This window comes from Mastacembelus armatus, chromosome 15, assembly GCF_900324485.2.
Source record: "Mastacembelus armatus chromosome 15, fMasArm1.2, whole genome shotgun sequence".
In the NCBI taxonomy this organism is placed as follows: Eukaryota; Metazoa; Chordata; class Actinopteri; order Synbranchiformes; family Mastacembelidae; genus Mastacembelus; species Mastacembelus armatus.
The window spans coordinates 22,958,371-22,974,780 of record NC_046647.1 but is presented as its reverse complement, the minus strand read 5'-3'; the positions used below and the strand labels follow the sequence as shown (position 1 = coordinate 22,974,780).

General features: G+C 46.6%; 2 protein-coding genes across 3 annotated transcripts in view; one reads left to right on the top strand and one right to left on the bottom strand.

Moving 5' to 3' along the window:
* Positions 1-4,562, bottom strand: part of arfgef3 (ARFGEF family member 3) — a 31,869-nt gene extending 27,307 nt beyond the window's left edge. Inside the window, exons 1-2 of the mRNA XM_026310232.2 lie at positions 4,043-4,562; positions 2,199-2,250 (exon numbers count right to left, since the gene is read on the bottom strand). Of these exons, the coding sequence (XP_026166017.1) occupies positions 2,199-2,250; positions 4,043-4,127 (137 nt within the window). The 5' untranslated portion in view covers positions 4,128-4,562. The remainder of the gene's footprint in view (positions 1-2,198; positions 2,251-4,042) is intronic.
* A 2,303-nt stretch (positions 4,563-6,865) lies between these two features.
* On the top strand, positions 6,866-9,513 carry LOC113131888 (5-hydroxytryptamine receptor 7). Of its 2 annotated transcripts, XM_026309634.1 has the most exons (3): positions 6,866-7,516; positions 8,331-8,655; positions 8,764-9,513. In XM_026309634.1, exons 1-3 carry the CDS (start codon positions 6,939-6,941, stop codon positions 9,235-9,237), a joined length of 1,377 nt encoding a protein of 458 aa, XP_026165419.1. In that variant the 5' UTR covers positions 6,866-6,938; the 3' UTR covers positions 9,238-9,513. The 2 variants fall into 2 exon arrangements, with proteins under 2 accessions (XP_026165419.1, XP_026165418.1); XM_026309633.1 differs by having other exon boundaries at positions 8,331-9,513.
* The last annotated feature ends 6,897 nt before the right edge of the window (positions 9,514-16,410 follow it).

Sequence of the window (16,410 nt, the reverse complement as noted above, 5' to 3'; positions counted from 1 at the left end):
ATCAAACCTGTCGGTCTTGTACTGAAGACTTTACAGTAAAACAAGACTAACTGAAGCTTTTGTTGACCATCAACCCCTAACAACATCAATCTGGGAGAGCAGCTGTGATTTTATATGAGGAGAAATTCTGGAGGACTCTGAATAAGAGACGGTCTCAGCCCTGTCCTCTATAATGAAGTGCAGGACTTCCTGCCTCAGCGATACTGTACAATGTCACATAAGCAGTGAGGAGGAAACGATTTCTCTTCACATTTCATCAACCACAGCCACAGAGCTTCTCTAATCAGACTCTGACATGGGAAACTCAGACTGAACTCTGCATCTGTCATTCTAGTGTTTCCACTTCACATCTCCTCGATCTCATCATCTCCTTAGAGTTGCACCTCGTATCGTACATGTTCCTGCAGCTAAACCTCTTATTTTTTCTAGCAATAATCAAACTAAACCTGCTCTCTCTAGTCCTCTTAATGTCTAGAGCCCTGAATTTCAAGGACTTTAAAATGTGTACTGGCCTTAAATATTGGGGACAGATGAACCAGTAACAGTGTGGAGACAGAAAAACCCATTATACAAACTACAGCTAAGCCTTTCACTGGGACTGTGAACATGACTCCTGTGCTTCCTCCTTCTCTCCTACATTTTAGTCTCTACTGGAAAATGTTCAGTTTCCAATAATCTGCTAAAAGTCTGGCTGCATTCGCTCAGTGTGCAGGACATTGGAAAGAGAGCACATTGTCAGTACAGGTACCTTCTCTCAGGTAACACTAAAAATCCTTTTCCCCGTAGGCTTGTATACATAACTCAGCAACAGAGCTGAGGTTCTTTCCATTTCTGCTGCACTCGCCCTCTTATTTGTATTTGGGTGAGTCACTGTGTTCTGCTGCTGATAGCGGCTCCCGGGCTCCGTCTCTGAGCCGTCACAACTACGCTGTTCCAAACGAGCCGCGAGGAGCTGGCCCGACAGTTCGGACTCCGTTGACCAATGGGTGGACAGCGACAGAGAAAAGCCACAAGCTGCCACACGAGGCGGCCTCACAAGACACAAGGCCACAGCTCACTTTTATACCTTTTCAGGGTTAATGGTGCATTTTCAACCCAACTTATTATTCTGTCGGTCAGAGACGTCCCACAGCAGCCATCATTCACAAAGAGCTGGAGTCGTATCCTGTGGAGCCCGGTCTGTACGAGCAGGTGTCGGGGGCTGAGAGCCCATTTGGTAATAAGAGGCTTCAGATTGTCTCTTTAGGGACAGAGGAGCACGCTGGCTGAGAACCATCGCACTACAACATTACAAAGACATTATCATCAATATTTCATCTGATAATCTCTAATAAAACAACAGAGGTCATTAGATGAATAATTTATGGTGTGTTGAGCTGCAGCAGCATCCAGGATTTATGACACCTTCATCACAGCTTCGTCGTCACCAGCAGCCGTCCTCCATTCACTTCAGCTTTACCAGCTCCACATTTAAACACTTTGGACCCGCACATTTAAAAACAAGTTAGGAATTCACAAGTGAAACACTCTAAAATGTGCAGGAATCATATAGTTCAGTCGGGCCGCTAGGAGAGTCTGTGAGATCCAACATGACCCTGAAACTGATCCTGTTCTCTGAAGCCCGAGGTCTGTTTTTGTTACCGCTCTGGAACAGGTTTGGATTTTTGAGGTTGCACTTTGCGGCGCTGTTATCGTTTGTTTAGTCATTAACATAATGAGAGGAATTTATCAGATTATGTCGAGGGCTGAAGCCGACAAAGTCTATTTAACCAGTTTAACCACTGGTTGTTTCTGATTTAGGAACTCTGGCAGATAACCAGCTCCTGTTGGTTTCACACGTCACATCAGGAGCAAAGTGTAGTGATCAGAGTGAAAATCTGATTCAGCTGCTCCTTTTTGTGTAGAACAGAAATAACGGTCGTGTCTAACTGCTGGAACTGTGTCTGACATCAGGGCTGCATTATTCTGGGGCTCACAGGGGGAACGTTTGAGTTTCTGCTTCCTGCTGCAGTAAATGTAAAGGCCGTACAGTCTGTGCAGCTCTAAGGCAAAACTAACTTGTTACGGTAACTGAGCCTCTCAGGTGGTCTAATGAAGCTTCTTTAAAGATGGTTGGACAAACTCTCCTGTTTTACATTCCAGGTCCTGTTTTTGCAAAATTCTGACCTCATGGCTTCATGTTGAATCGCTGGACTTACCGAAGCTGTGAAGGGGAAATCTTGGCTGATCCATTCTGAGACTCGAGGGTTTCTGTAATTTAACGGGACAAAGAAAACGCTGTCGTTAGGGTTAGGGACAAACGGACAAACGGACTCTCCCTGATGTAAAAAACATCTGACAATTAAACTACAGCAAGCAGCTGTTCTGGAAAGTGACTGAGGCTTTTTAAACACAGTGCAACAACATATTTGTGATTGATTTTGAAAGATCTGTCGTCACTGACTGGGGAAAGAACAAGGCAGCATAAACTGAGGCTTCGACCACGTTGAGTGAGAACACTGCAGCGTTTCCAGTGAACTTCTCCTGGTGGAAACTTGAAAAATGAGCCTGACTGACACCTTCGTCACCTTCCAAGGTTTAGTGCACGACAGCCCTGCCCTTGCACTGCGTTTTATCATGCAGGCGTCTTTCACATTCAGAGACAACTCGGGGCGATGATCAATGTTGTGGGTGTGTCTCCAACATGTCAAGGTAGTCTAGAGACATCTGATTGGCAGATGAACTTCATCGACTTCCCAGAGAAACATTTTTGTCCATCAGTGTCAGACACAGCAGATAAATATTTCTGATGTGTCCCAACTGAGACCTCATTTTCTACACTGCGCATGAGTCTGGTTTCAAGGTCTGCAGACAATTTGCTCAACCCTGATTAGCTCTAAACATGCCCTAGGAGTGAGAGAGAGTGTGTGTGTGTGTGTGTGTGTGCGCGCAGGATTACAGGATTCTCCCATCATCAGCAGTATGCCAATCCATCCTCCTCTTCCAGTCTCACCGGCCTCCATAAGGTCCGGCTGAGCCATCGTGGCCCTGACGTCACTTTTTCATTTGCCTAAACTGGGTCCAAACATTGTTTTGGGATTTTTCTAAACCGTTTGCTCTGAACGCTGCTTCACAGACCTGAAGGAGAACTGGCGTGTACACACAGAAGTGTTTTCTATTCACACACTCTTCCCACCGTGAGATGCTTCACGGTTTCCTCCCTACGTCACAGCACCGAGACTCAGTTGAACTTTGAGAGGTGATGAGGACTCTTGAGTCTTCATCAGTCCTAACACAAGTTCCGTTCTTCTGATTCCCATAATAGTCGTAAATTCATATAAATATCACTGATGTTATCACAGCTGCTTAATGCTACACATGAAGCTGCAGGCTCTGTATTTGGGAAACGTGTTATTATTCCTGCGCCTTCATCTTTACTGTGTTTACAGCAGACAGACAGTTACTGCTCAGGACACTGACAGTGTCAGATACTTCGAGCATGAACCTGTGGATTATTGTTCCTACATGATGTTGTATGAGCGTCTGCTCTTTAAACGTCTATAACGTCCAGAGTTCAGCCATGAATAATAATAACGACGATAATAATAATGATAATTAACATATATTATGATAATAATGTGGGGTTGTGGTGTGAAGTGGGTGTTTTAAGACACCTCTGACACAATAGGCTGCAGCTGTGCCCAGATGTTGCATCATAGTTCACATTGACAAGATGCTGCACAGTCAGATTTCATTTAGAAACTGAATCTGACAATGACTCATTTGCAGTGTGACGGTAAAAACAGCAGCTTTGTCCTGTTTTGGGTGATGGAGCCTCCCAGCAGCGGCACATGGACGCGGACGCCGCCTTAAATCAACTGCCAGTTTGGGAGAACAGCTGTTTCCCCTCACGACTGCGCCGTAATATCGGTGTGCCATCTTTTCAAACGCAGGCCTACGGGATTAGCTGCTTCCCTAAACCGAGCAGGTGAATAATAACAGTCGCATGTTTCCCCAGCAGCCCTGTCCCCCCTCCTGCAGCCCGGGGCTGCCGTGCACTCACCGCAGGCGTAGACGCAGGCATCACGGATGCCTTTGTGCTTGTGGCCGGACGCGTCTTTCTGCAGCTTTCGCAGGATTTCCTCCATGGTGGCTCCAGAATAATCGGCTGTGTGATGTCAGAGGACGGACTCTGGGCCCGGACCGGCTGATGTGCGTACGTGTGGGTTTGTCAGTGGTACTTTAAGGGTGCAGTGACAGGGACAGCATCCCTGAACCCCCCTCATAAAGGCGATGATTCATTCCCGACCAGCAGCCAATGGTGTCGGGCCAGAAGTCGATCCTGGAGGTGGAAGGAGGAAGCGTCTGTCGTCTTTTGCGTAAACCCGGCGCTATGGCTCCCAGGCAGCACAGACACGGCCACCTGACATCTGGCAAATAATCATGATAACCTGACACCCATCCAGTGTTTCATCAAGTCACTGACAAAACGCCCTTCTCTCATTTCTGCCTGCGCTCACCGTGTCTGCAGATCCGCTCCAGTGGATCCTGCTTTTCCTCACCGACTCCAGATCCGGCTCCTTCTGTCCCTCACATCAAGCCGCCGATTGCACGCCAGGGAAACACGGCAGCGCTGCACGACGAGATGTGGATCTCTCTCCAACCTGGCAACACAGTATTTACATAGTTTCTCAGTGGGGAGGAGGGAAACTGTGGCAGGGAGGGATGGAGTGACTGGACTGGGATGGACTGGACTACGTGAGCAGCGCGACAGGTGGAGGAGGCCTCCACAGCACCCAGTCCCCTTTAAATTCAATTCATTAAATTCATTTTGGATCCGTTTTATGTTTATGCGGAGCCAGTTTAGCAACGTGGGAGATATTGTGAGCTTGACCCATCTATTCCCATCAGAACCATCGGATGTTGGACGAGAAAAGATTCAAACTGAACAAAGATAAAAATAGGAACAAACAACAGAACAAACCTGTCAAACGTCTAAAAACAGAAGCTTACACACTGACCTGGATCATGAAAACATGAAAGAGTTAAAGGAGAAAGTGTCTCAGTGTTACTCTGCAGCTTGGGAGACATTTCTAGGTTCCCAGGGAACAAAAGTGAGGCTGTGTCTTTCATCCAGTCGGGTCAAAGAACCAGAGCTTTGGTTCTGATGTGAGCTGGTATCTGCTGCAGCAGCCAGCAAGGCTGCTTCCTGTCAGACTATACATTAAAGTAAATATTGAGAACAGACAGACAGACTACATGGCCAAAAGTAATTAGACACACATCCATATCTGATAGTTGCACATGTGGACTTTAATGTGCTGCTGTAACAACCACCATGTCCTTTGGGAACCAGGGATTTGATCCCATTCAGTCACAAGGGGACTAGTCCCTTCATCCCAGAGGTGCTGGGTGGGGACTAAGGTCCCTCTGTCTTCTTCTCTCCAAACAAAGCAAATTACATTAGATGCAAAGGCTTTTAAAAATAAGTTTACGACCTTTAAAACACAACAGGAGCCCAGTAAATCAAACACACTAACGTCAGGTGCAACTGGTGTCACTCTGGAGCCTTTTGACACGTTGCACTGTGTGAATGTGCTGCTGCTTTGTGTTAAACCACTTCAACGTGCTTATGAACATGTTTAATGATGGAGTCTTGTCTGTTTCTGCAGCATCGGCCCTGATTAAATGTGACTTCGCTCTCGTTTCGACTGTAGAGCCTCAGATAATAAGACGCTATTCTCACTGTATTATATCATGTGGATTAAAGAGAATAAAGACTTCCATATGGGCCCCATGATAAAAGCTCACAGCATAAATTTTACATCATTACATTACTTTATTTTAAAGTAGCATAAAATCATGAAACTGTTCGTCAGGGGCCTTCAGATAACTCTGAGCTCTGCACGGCCCCTGGGCCCCCCACAGTCTGAGAGCCGCTGCTCTTCCATCAGTCCTTTAAAAACACGACTATATAAGTCCATCAGTAAATTAACAAATGGGTTCTTGGTTCCATAAAATACGAAATGTTCTGCACAGTTAAATCACCAGCAACTACACGTAGTAGCGGTTTATGGCCGCTTGGGTGCGCTGCTGTCCAGCCTACCCAAGGCATTAGTATCATAGCCACGTATTCGCTTATCATTCAGTAATTGGGCTCAGATTAGAAAATGATGAAAAGGCTTCGGGAGCAGTTTGGGTTCCTGCTCTCACCCCCAGCAACATAAATCTCATCAGCTGTGGAAATGAGGTGAAGGCAGATTGGACCTTTTGCCCCAACACCCATAATTCAATGCCCCCGTGTTATGAATGACGGGGGGGGGGGGTAAACAGCGGCAAACCAGCACTGAAATCCCTCCCATTGGTTACATGGAGAGCAGCCTAAGGCGCGTGTGTGTGCGTGTGCGTGTTTAAGATGTTTGATAACAGGCGACATTAATATTGAAATCGACAAAACTCGCAATTACGCGGCGTCTTTAGCCAAATTCCAGGGGCATGAACTTCTGACAAGGCCCCAGAGATTCTCCTCGGTTTTAAAATGTGTCTGCACCTTTAGATTTGAAGCCCTCGACGTCCTATAGGCTGCTTTTACGTCACACGTCAACTTTTGTGATATATATGTGATTGAAGTTTCCAGCCTTACTCCACATCGAGCTGGATGCTGTCCAGGGTGGCCTCCGACAACAGGACAGAAACCACAATTTTATAGGTCAGGTATTTTGGGAATATGCCTGCGGCGCACCACGTGCGTAATGACGAGTGTGTCTGTAAATAGAAGAATTAAGGCGTCCGGACTTTATGAAGGGGAAGAGAGCATGTCAGAGTAGTTTCACCTGAGGGGGACTGTGGAAAGTTATTACTCATTTCGCACATCGACACCGGCACATTTGTGCGCGCGTCTATGTCACCACCGGAAGAGTCTCCAAGTCCATGGATAAAAAGGAACCGGAGGCACCAGAATGGTTGTTGTGGGAGCGAGTAACGGGACTTTCGGTAGCGGCAACATGAGGTCGTCGTTCATGATAGAGGATAGAGTCGGTGGCGAAGATCCAGGGGGCTACACCAACATGATGATCTCGGGGGCACTTGCGCCCAAGCTGCTGAAGATTGCGCAGGGCGCCGCAGAGGCAGCAGCAGCGGCAGCAGCGACGTCTCCGTCCACCTCCAGCCAACCCGAGGTCATGGAGACGAACGGGACCCGGTGCGGGGAGCAGATCCTGAGCTACGGACCGGTGGAGAAAGTCCTGATCGGGGGCGTCCTCACCATGCTCACGCTGTCCACCATCTGCGGGAACTTACTGGTGGTCATCTCCGTGTGCTTTGTCAAGAAGCTGCGCCAGCCGTCCAACTACCTGATCGTGTCTCTGGCCGTGGCGGACCTGTCGGTGGCTGTGGCCGTGATGCCGTTCGTCAGTATCACCGACTTGATCGGTGGTCAGTGGATATTCGGCCAGTTCTTCTGTAACGTCTTTATCGCCATGGATGTGATGTGCTGCACCGCGTCCATTATGACTCTGTGCGTAATCAGCATTGACAGGTGAGATTCTCGTCTTCACTAAGTGAACGCAGGATTCCGAACAGCCACATCCCTTAAAGCCCCTGGAGCAGAAAAGGCTGATGGGAAAGTTGGTCTAAAACACGAGACTCTAATGTTTATGTCGCTGGTTTAGTCCATTTTTACGCATCGTCGTTCCGGGACCAGAACCACCACATGTGGCTCATACTCACTATTTAAACCGCACATTTGATATTCACACAACAAACTTATGTCCACTGCGACACAGCGTCATACGGGGTTTGGGTAAGAGAAGTCAGAGCGCGTAGATAAAACTGTTGAGTCAAAGTGGCAGGTGTGGGGATCAAACCTGTGACCTCTGGCTGTTTGTGCACTAGATTCCTCTGGAACTAAATACCGCGTCTGATTTAGGGCAAACTCAAACTGAAACGATCAATAATTTCTACCTTTTCATGCGTCGATGTTTTCAGTCGTTTTATAAAACGGCTCATCACATCAGCAGCGGCGGAAGCGACGCGTCATTTTCAGCAGAATTCTCCCCCTGAGGGTTTTGAGACGCTGTAGGTAAATACTGTGTTGAAACTGGGCTTTATTTAACGCTGATCTCATACGGTCTTACTCAAAATGACCGCGCTCCCACCTGGGGCTGCATATGGCAACCACAGATTGTTGATAATCCTTTGCTCAAGGGCACCTTGTTGAGGGTGGGGAGAGCATCACTCTGTCAGGGTCAGACAAGCCAACACAATATCTCAGTATGTTGATTTTTTTAAAAAAACTGCTATTTCTCTGATTGCTTCTGAAAATGTCCTTGTGGATGTTTGATCCTCTGTAGGTATTTGGGTATCACAAAACCACTGACGTATCCTGTCCGGCAAAATGGCTGCTGCATGGCCAAGATGATCCTGTCGGTGTGGCTCCTCTCTGCCTCCATCACCCTTCCCCCCCTGTTCGGCTGGGCGCAGAACGTCAACGACGGCAGGGTCTGTCTCATCAGTCAGGATTTTGGCTACACCGTCTACTCTACGGCTGTGGCGTTCTACATCCCCATGTCAGTGATGCTGATCATGTACTACAGGATTTACCGAGCAGCCAAACTCAGCGCAGCCAAGCACACCATCACCGGGTTCCCCAGGGAAGGGGAGCACGGCGCAGGGGTGGCTCCACGGGGTGGGAGAGGAGGGCACGAGGCTCGCCGTCCAGCAGAATCGGGAGAAACGGGAAGCGTGGAAGGGACGGAGGCCGAGCAGGAAGCGGAAGGCGAGGAGGAGGAGGAGAGCTTGGACTGCGTGGCGGCCGCGTTGAAGCTCCAGCGGGAGGTGGAGGAGGAGTGCAGCACGCGTGTGTCCCGCCTCCTCAAGACCGGTGAGCACCACCAACGGCGGAAGAGGAAAAACCAGTCCATCTTCAAACGGGAACAGAAGGCAGCAGCCACGCTGGGCATCGTGGTCGGAGCCTTCACCTTCTGCTGGCTGCCTTTCTTCCTGGTGTCCACTGCCAGGCCTTTCGTCTGCGGCGTGGAGTGCAGCTGCGTGCCGCTCTGGCTGGAGAGAACTCTGCTGTGGCTCGGGTACGCCAACTCCCTCATCAATCCCTTCATTTATGCGTTTTTCAACCGCGATCTGAGGACCACCTACAGCAACCTCCTGCGCTGCCGCTACAGGAACATCAATCGGAAGCTGTCGGCAGCTGGGATGCACGAGGCTTTGAAACTGGTGGAAAAGCCAGATACTGATGTGTAAAGCTATAGACCTGCCAACACAGCCCAACAGAGAAAACACCTAGTGGGGCTCGGGCTACGGCACAGAGCCCCACGCTGGCAGACTGGTTATTTCCCCACATGTGCGGGATGATTGCTGAGGCGAGGAGAGACAGGATGCTGAGATTAAACAGGAGCACATGAAGGCACAGAGGAAGCCTAAGTCGTTATTGAGGATTGATGAAACTCTGGGGAAGCTTGAATCAGTGGCAGTGAACTCTGCTGCTGTTTATCAGTATTTTCACAGCTTCTGAACTGTTAGTCCCACCATGGTGGAGTCCCTCAGTCATAAGGACAGCTGCTGCTTTCAGGACAAGTTGCTGCTCTGCTGTCCTTCATGTAAAAACACTGACAGAAGCAGGTGGATCTGCACAGTGACTTTGTACTTGTCCACCACCGAGGGTGGAGATAACTCAGACTGACCCGAGGAAAACAACAGTGCAGTAGTTCTTGGGTCGGACGAGGCTAAAACCTCAAACGCCTTCACCTTTGTCTCACAAAGTCTAATCACAGTCACTGTTTTCACTGCTGCTTCAACAAGTGTGAACGATTTAAGATTAAAACTGAACTGACATGTACAGAATCAAACAGCAGTGTCCCTGCAGACTTTAATTCAGAGAGAACTCAGTATCACTGTGTGTCCAATGTGCCAAAGGTCCCTCCTTCTCCCTCACGTCATGACCACTTACCTTACTGCTGAGGCTCCTGTCAGACCAGCCACTGTGTGCTTCAGACTGGACATGTACGACCTTCCTGTGGGCACATGGTGATGACCACGACTGACCTTTGACCTTATTGTGCACAAAGTCACACAGTAGCTGGAGAAGCTCCTTTAAAGATTCTTCTTTATGTGGTTAACTGACCAAATGTCTGAGAATCAGCCCAAAACCCAAACGGTTTTAAATCTGAGAAGCTGCTCCAGGAAGTTTGGTATTAATCAAACCCAGTTCATGAGAAAAAACATTCTTGCTTATGGCTTGTTAAACGTTTAACAGCAAACGACGAAGCCAGTCCAGTGTCTACGGGTGATCAGATCTGATCTCCTGTGTATCTCAACAGTCTGACTGAGCACCACCCAGCCCCAAAACACAGGGGCCGACCATAAACACAGAAACACTGCTGTTGAACAGAACATGATACCTCCCATCACACTTCATTAAAAGAAGCCGACTGAGAAAACAGATTGTCTAGGCCTCTAAGAAATTAACTGATTGTGTTCTCTAATGAATTCATTTACTGACTATATTTTTCAAAGCATCAGACTTTAGGAAGCAGTATTTGTCTTTCACCTGTCCCTCTATGGGACCACAGAGCTGTGAGACATGACTTGGGCTGTTTGAAGACAGATGACAGCTCCCATCAAGCACCTCTCACAGATTAGTGGGCAGATGATGAGTTTCATTGTTGTAGAGCACAGTCTCCGCTCAGTAATGGAGCAGTGACACGGCTCGTGTTCTGTATATGCTCATTAATATTTATGCCGTTCTCTGTGTGCAGCAGCAGGAACAAGCTCCATGTCGCCGTGTTCAGCCCCAGATCAGGCAGCGTGTTTTATTTTTAAAGTTTTCATGTGTACAGAGATTACTGCAGTATTGTTTTTGTGTACTCAGTACTTCAAGACTATAAGGATGGCCCCGTTACTAGCCCCCAGTGTTAGTACAGCGTGTACCTCTGAACATTTGTCCTCATTAGCTCGTACAGCGACTAACAGAAGGAGCAAGTGAGGCCAGTTAGTTTCAGAACAATGTCTCGTTAGTGAAGAAGTGTGAGCGTCGTAATTGCTGCCTTTATTCTCCCTCTAATCATTAACGGAGGCTGTTCTTCTTAAATACAGACACATACCCAGCTCTGAGCCTTTGTCGCCACAGAGATGCTGTAGATTTGCCTAAAGTAAATGCTGGCACTGGCTTTGATCCTTAATGGCAAATCGTACCGACTGTAGGGTCCAAACTTAACAACATCCAAACTGCACTAAACAAAACAAGAGAGAAACAGGACACTCAGTTTATTCTTGTGCTGATTGTATCTTTTATCATATCAGGCTGCTAAACAACTGCACAGGACACGAGGGGACTAGAGTTCTCTGAGAACTGAGCTGTTCTGGTCGTCGTGTCATTACCCTGAGTCCAGGTCAGCAGCCAATCACAGAGATGGACACATTCACACCTATGGGCAATTTAGAGCCACCAACCAACCTGATCTGCAGGTCCACCTGGGTTCAGACCCTAATCCTGACCTGCATGTGTTTGGACTGTGGGAGGAGAAAACCCACACAGACACAGGGACCACATGCAGACTCCACACAGAAAGGCCCCGGGTCCACCTGGGTCCAGACCCTAATCCGAACCATGGGACAACATGCAGACTCCACACAGAAAGGCCCCGGGTCCACTGGGGTCCAGACCGTAATCCGAACCATGGGACAACATGCAGACTCTCAGAGGGCTTTCAGGAACAAGCTGCCTCTCAGAGACAGTGGAGGGGAGATGTGTTAAAACTAAATTAAAGCTGTAAAAACTGTCAGATGAATCTCAGCCCCGACAGCTTGACGACACTCCTCTGGTCGATAAATGTGTTTGATCTTCACCAAGAGCAGAAACCAACAGATCAACACCCAGAGCTCAGGCTTCTTTAGCTTTTCCTCTCTGTCGAATGTTGTGTGTTTTATTTTTCCACAGGGGACATGAGCACATGTACCAGGTGAACTGCTGAGACCTTTCAGGTTTAGGTGGGAGGTCTGTAGACCCAGACCCAGACCGTCAGGGTTTACAGATAAAGTTCTGTCAGAAGTATAATTACAAACTCTACCCATTAAATATTGAATTCATTTTTAGCAAAGGTCCATGAAAAACATCTTTTCAGCAGATTAAATATTACACATACGATCATCAATGATGCATTGAGGCCCATGTTCCAGTGTGTCCATCTACCCTGTTGGTTTGAAGCTGAAGGAAACTAGTTAATGTGTTTAATTCAAAACTATCACTGTAATTTGAATATTGTAATAATGTACATTGTAGTAGTTTTGCACAGGGACGAGCTCAGTTGTTCTGTACTTTATGATGAAAAGGAGAAAAGGGAAGTGACTCACTCATCTACTGTCCAGTGACCCCACCACAACAAGACGAGCTTTAAGGTGAACACACAAGAACTCAAGACGCCAAACTGCTTGTGTAATTACCAAAAACTGCAAGATCCTTATGTTGTTGCTGCTGCTGCTGTCGCAGTGAAATGTTTATGCTTTTACTTGAACCACAGACTTTCAAAATAAACTGTCATGACCATATTGTCCATGAAACATGTTCAGATCCTATAGAAAAGGAAAACAGTCCAGGTGCGAGCACACAGACCATGTTAAAGGCTCCACAGCCTGTTTCAAATGTAAATATAGTCTGTACAGTTTTATCTGAGCAGACGTGTTAATTAAATCCACGTGTGAAGCAGGTCTGATTGGTCTGATTGGTATCAGTGTCAATACCTTCTAATGTGTGTTTGGGTCTGAACCTGAGCACAAGATTAAGAAGCATTAATTTATGTCTGTACAAAAGTCAATCACAAGCTTCGCTGTTATTCTCAAACCATGTTTGACATTAAAGATGATTCTAAAACTGAATTATTGTCTCAACAAACGATTTTCTGCTCAGTTTTAAAAATGACACATGAAACTGAACAAAGCTTTTGTCTTTCTACAACTTCCAGCTGCACCGTGTTTGATTAGACAGCTCTAAGAATAAAACTGGTCCAGGTTCTAAAAATACATGAAGAACCAAAACCTCCGCCCTCCGCTGTATTACATTTATTTGTAAGACAATAAAAGGACCTCGTTTCATGACAGTCAGCATAGAGATACACAAAAGGCTGTCGCGGTAAATGACTGTTTGAGTGAGTGTTATATTTAACAGCTCTGACTTCTTTGTCTGTGGAACTGAGACGAGCGTTTACAAATCCGGTCCAAATACACAGCATTCAGCAAGAACTGACAAGTGAGTCCTTTATGGGTTTTGGTTGATGGAGACAGAGTCGACGTGTTTGAACTTTGCAGATTGTAATTTTGGCTGAATGCAAATATTGACGTGGAGCAGAGCAAAGCCAGAGGCTGAAACAATTAGGAAGCGAGAAATAAATAATTCCCCAGTGAAACTGAAGAATCACTAACCAGCTGAGTAAAAACCTCAGGGAGCCGAGCAGTTTCACACATTTGTGATGTGTGAGGCAGTTACCGAGGCTAAACGGCTAATACATCCACAACTCTCTCAACAAACTGCACTGGCCTGGATTTAAACAGTCACGCTGTGTCAGCGCTCCTGAAAATAATCAACATATAAATGAAAACTTCTCAAAACGGGAACAGCAGCAGGTTAAAACTCATCTATATACTAGAGTAGGACATGTGCCCGTGTCCACAGGCCGGTATGGGAAGTTAGTTACATTACACACTAAAAGACAAACTCTTAAACTTCTTCCTGTTTCCTGAGGATTCTTACTCAAGCACCTTCGAAAAGAGAGTTTTTCTCTAAATGACTGGTGAGTCACTTCTCTGACGTACATGTGCACAAACAAAAAATAATAATAATAATTGAATCTGATTCAAGCAAAAAGCAAATGAGATTTAATTTTGGAGACAGAAGGTAGGTAGTGAAAAAAACCGGATGTTCATTAAACATCTTTGTGTTTGTTATATTTTGTGTGTGATTCTCAGCTGGAGCAGAAAACTCAATAACACCACGTTCAAAAACCAGGACACTGTTTTTGACCCAAATTTTAAAATTCCTGCTCGTCTGCCAAAAAGCTGCTCCCCAGTGCTGCTGCTGCTGCTGCACAACTATGAAAACCTTGATCAGGTATGAGGTTACATTTCATTTTCTTCATATAAACAGAAAGATTAGATTAAATGTCACATAACACACTGATATTTATGTGTGCAATATGCACTTATATATATATATGAGGCATTAAAAAAGGTTATGGCAGGTAGTTTCACAATCAACATCATAAACTGCAATAACACATCATGAAATAAAAACATGTTTTATTAGGTTTCTGACCCTATAAAGAATATAAGATATAACCTGGGCACGTCTCAACAGGACGATTCCTTCAGTCAAAGTTATTTCTATGAAAACTGCTGATTATCCAGAATAACCAGGACATTTGCTGCTGCTGAGTTTTTACCTTCATAATCTTTGTTTTTGGTACCAGAGTCGATGAAGCACATAAAACCAAAATAATCCTCCTTTCCTGTTCTAATCTACCACAACTCTGTATCTGCCAAACTTAGGGCTGCACTGCTTAGTTCCAAATACTGAAGGGCTCAACCTGCAGGCTGTGATGTTTTTGACATTAGTGTCATTCAGACTTTGTGATCGTCCCTTTTCCTTTTTGATGGTGACGACAGATGAACATATATGATTCTCTACTTGGATTAGGAAGACTCTGCATCACCTGCAGGATTAACTAGATACCTGAGTGTGAGTCTGAGTGACTGACTGTTGTAGCTGCACATGGTATTAACACTCACTGTTACGCAACAGCACAGCTCCTTTGTGTTCAGCTTGAACGCGCTTTAGCGCGCGCACACACACACACACACACACACACACACACACACACACACACACACACACACACACACACACACACACACACACACACACACACACACACACACACACACACACACACACACACACACACCACACACAACACACACACACTCACTCACTCACTAACAGACAGAGGAAAAAGGTCTTTTCTGACTCATGCACTCCAGTTCAGCTTCAGGGTTGTTGTGAACAAAATTTTACCCACTGCAGATTTCAGACCAGCCCAGTTTGCATACCTGGGCAGCCTCTCACACCAGCCGGTACATTGCTAAAGGACGTCAGCACAGGCAAGGACCTCCGCCTGACAACTGTGGAAAATCAAATTGATGGAGATGAGATCCAGCGTCATAACCGCGAGCATTTGCACTAAAAGTGTAGCTGAGTTTTGTGCGTGACAGAAAGCTGCATCGATTTTGTGTTTTCTATCTATCAGCATACATTTGTGATTGATGCCTGCAGTGATGCGGTTTGTTGTTTGACTCATTTACTTTGCCACCCAGGGCAGCGTTTACATGAGCGGCTGCTATCGATTCAGCCTTCCCACATTCACGCTCAGAAATATCATAAAGAGTATTCACTCTGCTGTCTTCAAAACGCAGCGGACAGCAGGGGAGAAGCCGAAGCACTGTAGGTGTTACAGTACTGTGCCTCTACACCAAAGACCGAGTGGATTCTGTGGGGTTTTTTTTTTTTTTATTCTTTCTTTCCCTGGCAAAGTTTGGCTTTGTGAGCTGCAAAGTGAGAAGTTTGTTTTCCCCAAGTCCAAAAGTGAGTTGTGTTGCATGCCTGGTGAGGAGGAGGAGTGAGAAACAAGAGGCCTGAGATGGGAAGAGAAGGGAGATGGAGATGGGAAGTGAAAGAGAATGAAAAATGAGTGGGAGGTGCAGAAAGCAGGACTGGAGGAGGAGGAGGAGGAGGGGATGTGCTGAGAGAAAGAGGAGAGAGAGGGAAATATTGTGAAAGGAGAAATGAGGGGAGAGATGGGATGCACATGAATGAAAGACAGGAATAAAAGGGAAAGGCAGCAGTTTGCTGTCTAACTCACTCAGCTCTGAATTACTGGCTTCTGGTGTTATTACAGTGACGTGAGCTAACTAGCAATGTTAACATGATGAGTCAAAGACGAGTCACTGAGCGAGGGGGCGGCAGAAAAGAAAGCAGCGACACCGGTTCTGACCCGAGGCCCGTGGCTGTGAGGACGACTGTTCAATCTTTGATTTGTCGTTGGTGGAGGCAAAGACGGTCCACCTGAAATCACTCACATGCCCACACGGATGACAGAGCTGCAGCGGAGGCAGAGAGGGAATCATCCGATGGTTCCTTAAGGGTTAGTGACGTTTAGAGAACCAAGTGTACCCGGTTAGCGGTGGGGGAAATATCAGCACCGACAGCTGAAGTGAGATCTCTGCTCACCAAACCACCCGCCCTGCACCCTGACCTCCTCCCTAAGACAATAACATCACACTTCCACTTGGATGTCAGACAGAACAGTGTTTATCTGCATGAGCAGAGGAGGCTGCCTGACTGGGAAACTCATCTGAAGCCACTTTGTG